Source organism: Ascaphus truei, chromosome 16, assembly GCF_040206685.1.
Source record: "Ascaphus truei isolate aAscTru1 chromosome 16, aAscTru1.hap1, whole genome shotgun sequence".
Taxonomy (NCBI): domain Eukaryota; kingdom Metazoa; phylum Chordata; class Amphibia; order Anura; family Ascaphidae; genus Ascaphus; species Ascaphus truei.
Genome location: NC_134498.1, coordinates 32423895 through 32430303, shown reverse-complemented (window position 1 = coordinate 32430303; position 6409 = coordinate 32423895). Strand labels below are relative to the sequence as shown.

Here is a 6409-nt window from a genome sequence, read left to right as displayed (position 1 = left end):
ATTAATCACCCTAAATTAGATATAAACCCAGGACTGTCTCAGCTTGTCACGAATAATCTGGCGCCAGCCTATCCTCCCAGGCGGTGAAGGGGTTAATAGATTTAAAAGGACAGTTCTAAGAAGTACAGAATAAAAGGGTTTATTGTCCTTACACAAAAGAGCCTCAGTGTCATTGTGACTATGACACATTCGCTTGACACTATGGGACCTGCGTCCCTTTAGCCTGGCACTAAAGGGAACCCGCAGACCTGCACTATGCTGAGTCCGCACACCCCTCCTGCGAATCTACCCTATAATTTTAGGGTGTCGCTGATCCTCTTCTTGTTCCCAGCCTGCGTGGGAGCTGCACCCGAGTTTTCCGGTAAGGATTTCGTTACATTATAACACATTCTTTCCACATAACTCTGTAACAGTGTGTGCATCTTACCCCCAAGAGCTTACAATTGAATACTTAGCACCCAGATCAGAGAGGTATGGGGGCTCATTTATTAATATTACAACCTAAGATTAAATACTACAGCATTAAAGAAGGGGTTAAAACCACATTCCCTGCTTTTGCATAATAAGGCATCGGGTTATAAACTCATATGTTCTTTTATTAAAAGACCTAGTCAAGTGAAGTCCTCTGGTTTCCTGTCCCCAGGGAAACGCTGATGCCAAATCATTTTTACTGTGCCTTTTAAAAATGACGGTCACTGTGCAGGTTTGATTTGCAGCAGAATTACAGTACCTCATTTGGTGCTGATCCTGTAATGGTGCAGATCCAAAATAGACCAATGGCAGTACCACGTTTAAGGGGTCAGTCTCTCCTCGGCCCAAAGAGTACTAATAGTGATATTCTCCATGGGTAGTCACTTCTACATTGTTCCATTTAGTCAGCCGAGATGCTCATCCTATATTTCTATTTAGATTGATCCAAAGGAAGGCACACACAAACCCAGTGAAACATTCGCTAATTACAGTATGTTTCATAAGGGAAAGATATTAATTATTTCCTGACTTCAGTAATGGCAATCGGATTATTCCCTGGATCAACATCCTTCCCATGTTTACTTATTTGGTATATCACTATACCTTTCCTTTCTAAAAAGATGCCCAACCTTTTTTTTGAACAAATCTATTGTATCTGCCATCACGGGAGCCTATTCACTGAACTTCAATACGTGACTTAACCCTTGTTAAGTGCACTTTACAAGAGATTTTGCACGTGGAGCTATTCACAAAACAGGGCGATATCGCGTGTAAATGGATTTTTTTTTTTTTCAAACTTTTTTATTAGGCAGGCTGTATAATTTACATACATTGAAATGCAACAGTGGTCTAATACAACATGGATTTTTCTTTTTTTAGAGAGTACTAAGGAAAGAAAAGAGCTTCGCCAGAGGATGCGAGACCTCAGGCCCACATAGTGGACCGGCAAGAGTGAGGCTAGAAAGAGAGGGGGAGGGGAAAGTGGAGGAGGGAAGGGGGGGGGGGGGAGGAGGGGAGGGGTCCCTCTCCTAGTGGCCGGAACTCGTACACTTGGAATGGAGGACTTCTCTTGTGACCAAGGCCTGGTGGGGTGATTTTTATATGAAGTCAGTGGGTAAGCCAAGGCTCCCAGATTTTATAGAAGTCAGTGGGTAAGCCAAGGCTCCCAGATTTTATAGAAGCCTTCTGTTGAGCGCTTAAGGAAAGCAGTCAGTCTCTCCATAAGCATGACTTCGTTCAGTCTTTTTTTTTTTACCATTTCTAAGGAAGGGGGCGACATTTTCTTCCAGGAGGACGCGGTGTAAATGGCTTTTTAATGACGGTTAGCACTTTTGTTTTGACAAGCCGTGCAGTAGTTAAAAACATTCCGAAAAGCTCCGGGGACTTCCTGCTTCAATCCTATGTAATAAAAATAAAATAATATGCGACCTTCATTACCTTAGTGGCTAACCGCTAAGGTAATGAAGGGGTTAAATAGAAGTTCCCTTTGTGTTGGTGATAGATGTGGTGGGTGAAGGTTGTAGTTGCTCCAGGGTGGTTGTTTAGGCCTCCCGGGAGGGTTGCGGGAGAGGTTAACCCCCTTCATTACCTTAGCGGTTTCTACCGCTAAGGTAATGAAGGAGTTAACCCCTCCAACCTGGGAGGCCTTACCATCCACCCCGGGCCAAATTCCACCCATCTCCCACCCACTCTTCCCCCATCACCACACACATAAATGGGCAAAAGCCCTAGTAGTCAAATATGACTAATAGTGCTTTTGCACATTTGTGATGCCAAAAAAATTATAATATACAATTAAATTAAATATATATACCAATACATTAAAAACAAACACTAGCCAAGAAATGCATTGATTGTCACTGTGGTTATCTATGCCATCAACGGGGGCATTCGGTAGATAGTCACATTGGCATTTAATGGACACCCTGTAATAAAAGCCATTTAAATTAAAAACACATTACAATACAATTAAAATAAACAGTAGCACAAAAATTAATTGATTGTCACTGTGGTTATCCATGCCCTCAACGGCCTTCATCCTGGCAGGGGTAAATACAATTTTTATTTACTATAGGGTGGCTGGTTATTGATTTATTTTAAATGAACAAAAGCCATATATGGCGTATAGGGCTTTTTGCCCATTACTGTGTGTGGTAATGGTGGAGCGGGGTTATTTGCAGGTTGACCATTGATTGCCAATGTGGCTATCTATGCCCCTGTTGAGTGCATAGATAACCACAGTTACAATTAATGGATTAAATGGTTCGTTTAAAAAAAAATTATATTGTCATTTGTATTTTATTTTTAGCCACTAAGGTAATGAAGATTGCCTTGTGATTTTTTTTTTGTATATAGTATTGAAGCAGGGGGTCTTTGGAGCTGAACCGCGTTACTTTCAGGTCCGGAGACCCACCTGCCTCCCGAGGTACAGGCCCCAGTAAGGGGTGCCAGTATCTCCTGCAAGTTTAAATGTCCCGGTCACATGCTCCGTGACGCGGGACAATATAACTTGCAGGAGATACCGGCACCCAATACGGAGACCTGTACTGTACCTCAGAAAGCAGGGGGTCCCCAGACCTGAAATTGATGCGGTTTAGCTCCGGAGACTCCTTGCTTCAATACTATGTACAAAACAACCAAATTAAATAGCGCGATCGCCTGTAAGAGCTGTGCAAGGAGATGCAGCTGCTCCCTGCGCTGCTCTTCCAGACTGTTGGAACAAAATGAAGTGTTAAGTTCATTTTGCTCATAAAACAAATACAAATGAGTACGGTATATTATTTTTGTAACATACAGTACGGGAAAAAAATTGATTTACTTTAGTAAAGACCGTTTTTACTCAAATTTCATACCGTTCGGTAGGAACATGCCAACTCATTCGATGTTGCAATGAACAATGAAGTTTATGCCCCACAGTCTCATGGGTAATGAGTTCCACATTGTAACTGCCCTTGCCGTTAAGAACCTTTTCCTTTGTTGCTGGTGAAATCTTCTTTCCTCCAATCTCAAGGAATGACCCTGGGCCTTTCGTACTGCCCTTGGGATATAAAGGTCCCTTGAAAGTTCTCCGTATTGACCTTAAGTAACCGTTATCATATCCCTTCTTAGATGCCTCTTCTCTAATGGAAACAGCCCCTTTTATGCCCATTATTTATTTGCTGGCTCGTCTCTGCAGTTTTTCCAGTCCCACCATGTCTTTTTTAATGGTGTAACTTTAATAATTGGAGCATCCTTTGGGGGGGCAGGGAGGGGTGAATTTTAATGTAAGAGTTTCTTTCTGCGATTGGGATATTTTCACCGTCTCCGAATGTTGGATTTTAGTCGTGTTTGGGAATCTGCAGAGGTTTGGCACATAACATCGACTCAGCCTCTCCCTCTCCAGGGTACCTCCAAAAAGTTCTAAAGAGTCATACATCCCACGCCTGTGATGGAGACCCCGTCACCGTGTCCTGCCCGCACAGGACGTCTGTCAGTGTCCTCTCTGCTTTCTACGGGCGCAGAATATCCAGCCGGAATCTTTGCCCTCCCCCACACGGAGAGCTGGAGGAGAACATGCTCTGTAGCTCCCCAACTGCCATCCAGGTACAGCCACAGTGGGGGCAGGTTTCATTTTTTGGGGGTCAAACGTTTAATCCCCCCAATATTCAGAGGCGGGCAGTAATGCGTGTGCCCGAACTTATTTAACTCTGCTAGGCCCGGCAAACTGATGCTGTATGTAATAATTAAATCATATCAGTAGTTAGAATGGCTCTGTATACACTGGGGCACCGTCTGTTTCTTATACCTCCTCCTCAGAAACTTTCCGACGAGTGCCAGCATCGGCGTACCTGCCAGTTCTCTGTCAACAGTCGAGTCTTCGGGTCGGACCCGTGTCCTGGGACCCACAAGTACCTGCTGGTGTCGTACAAGTGTAAGCCAGGTGAGTAAAGCTCAGCTCTGTTGCCCTCACTATATAACCCATCGGAATGTACCACTGCTGTCTTATTAATGTGTCTTATTCACCCTCCAGATAATCACAAGGTGAGGAGTGTGTGTGAAAATGAGCAGCTCAATCTGACTTGCAGGAATAACTCGGTGCTGTCCGTATATTCCGCTAGTTATGGAAGGACATTACACGGGAATCCGGAGTGTGACTCAGAGAACAGGACCAGCCCGGAATATGGTAGGTGACTGTATCACCCAGAGTCTTTGCAGCACAGCTCCCCTCTATCTCTATATTACACTGTGCTCCTCTGCTTTTGTCTCTTTAGAGTGTTCTGCCCAGACAGCCTTAAGGAAAGTCTCCAGAAGGTGTCACCGGAGACATAACTGCTCCATCACAGCTGATACTAGAACTTTTGGTGACCCCTGCTTTCCAGGAGTGACAAAATACCTCTCGGTCTCCTATACGTGCGGTGAGACCTGGCAGCCAGGTTATACTGGGGGGGAGGAACCCCTTTGAGGGGCCTGCAACATACCTCAACTGGAAACCTGTGTACAGTCCTAGAAGCCATCTCCCGTGCCCTGTCCCAGAGGTCCCATCTCCTCTGTACGGTCCTTTCTCTGTGTGGTCCTAGTTGTCCCATCATGTGTGTGCGATCCTAGAGGTCCCATCTCCTGTGGGCAGTCCTAGACGTTCTATCTCCTGTGTGTGGTCCTTGATGTCCCATCTCCCATGTGCAGTCCTAAAGGCCACTTCTTCTGTGTCTAGTCCTAGAGGTTACAGGTAATGTGTGTGTGACGTGTACTGGGTCCGCGCTCATATATCTCCTTCTCTGTTGCAGTTCCCAAGCGTTTGCTGGAAGAGGTGGGAGGCTCCTCTGCGGACCCGTTCTCTCTTTCGGATTATACCCATGGTGAGAGAATCATAGGACCCTGCATCTGGACCCAGTCTGCTCATCTCCCACCCTCCCCAGTCTGCTCATCTCCCACCCTCCCCAGTCTGCTCATTTCCCACCCTCCCACCCTCCCCCTGAGTGACACTGCCTTCTAATGAGTGACGCCGCCTTTAAATAAATGACACTGCCTCCCAATGAATGACAGACCTATCAGGAGTGCACATTTGATCTCTGCCCTCATTTGTCCCTTGTCCCCCTTGACACCGCAGGTGGCTGGTACACAGGTCCCAGACTGTCCAGGCTCAATGAGGATGTGATGATTCTCACCAGCTGTCTGGAAGTCTTTGCCCTCGTGCAGGGTAGGTGACTGTGGGATTCTGTATGGGGACAAATGAGGACAAAATGTAAATGTGCAGTGACTCTAAATCATTGTGTATATATATAAATAAACAGAAATCTACTATATATTTCTGAAAGCACTGTATGTCTGCGTCCCTAGCGGCAATCTCATTGGTCCCTTGGCCCGCCCGCCCCCGCACACCTCTCATTGGCCTGAGGCGGAGTGACGGGCCAAAGGACACACAGGGGGACACACAGGGAGAGACACAGGGAGACACACACACACACACACACACACACACACACACACACACACACACACACACACACACACACCTCTCTCTGTCCTCTCCCCCCCCATCACACTCACCTCCCTCTCCACCTCCCTCTCCACTCACCTCCCTCCCGCTCAACTCCCTCCCCGGCGCGGGGACAGGCAGTGGGCAGGGCAGCCTGCCGCTGCCTCCACCCACCTCCCGCTCCCTCCACCCACCTCCCGCTCCCTCCACTCACCTCACCTCACGCACCCTCCACTCACCTCACCTCCCGCTCACCTCCCTGGCGCGGGGACAGGCATTGGCCAGGGCAGCCTACCGCTGCCACGCGGCACCCAAGATGGCGGCGGAAGGAAGGACCCCTTCCTCTCTCGCGGACTAACTAACATGGCGGCGGCCAGAAGGAGAGGTGAGTGTGTGAGTGAGTGAGTGTGTGTGTGTGTGTGTCACAGCGTGACAGTGTGTGTGTGGGACACTGTGTGTGTGTCTGTGTGCGTGTGTGTGTGT

The 6409-nt window shown here is 47.1% G+C and overlaps 1 protein-coding gene across 1 annotated transcript; it reads left to right on the top strand.

The window, feature by feature from the left end:
• Nucleotides 1–229: 229 nt before the first annotated feature.
• Nucleotides 230–6110, top strand: LOC142467386 (protein eva-1 homolog C-like). The gene is made up of 7 exons (XM_075573005.1): nt 230–361; nt 3854–4053; nt 4267–4390; nt 4481–4633; nt 4722–4865; nt 5235–5306; nt 5558–6110. Exons 1-7 carry the CDS (start codon nt 256–258, stop codon nt 5653–5655), a joined length of 897 nt encoding a protein of 298 aa, XP_075429120.1. The 5' UTR covers nt 230–255; the 3' UTR covers nt 5656–6110.
• The last annotated feature ends 299 nt before the right edge of the window (nt 6111–6409 follow it).

What these genes read in the sequence shown, in the direction of transcription:
- LOC142467386 (XM_075573005.1), top strand. Translation starts at nt 256, where the DNA reads ATGCTGAGTCCGCACACCCCTCCTGCGAATCTACCCTATAATTTTAGG. An exon ending in GTCGTACAAGTGTAAGCCAG is followed by an intron (nt 4,391 to 4,480) that starts GTGAGTAAAGCT and finishes TTCACCCTCCAG; the next exon opens with ATAATCACAAGGTGAGGAGT. An exon ending in TCTTTCGGATTATACCCATG is followed by an intron (nt 5,307 to 5,557) that starts GTGAGAGAATCA and finishes TTGACACCGCAG; the next exon opens with GTGGCTGGTACACAGGTCCC.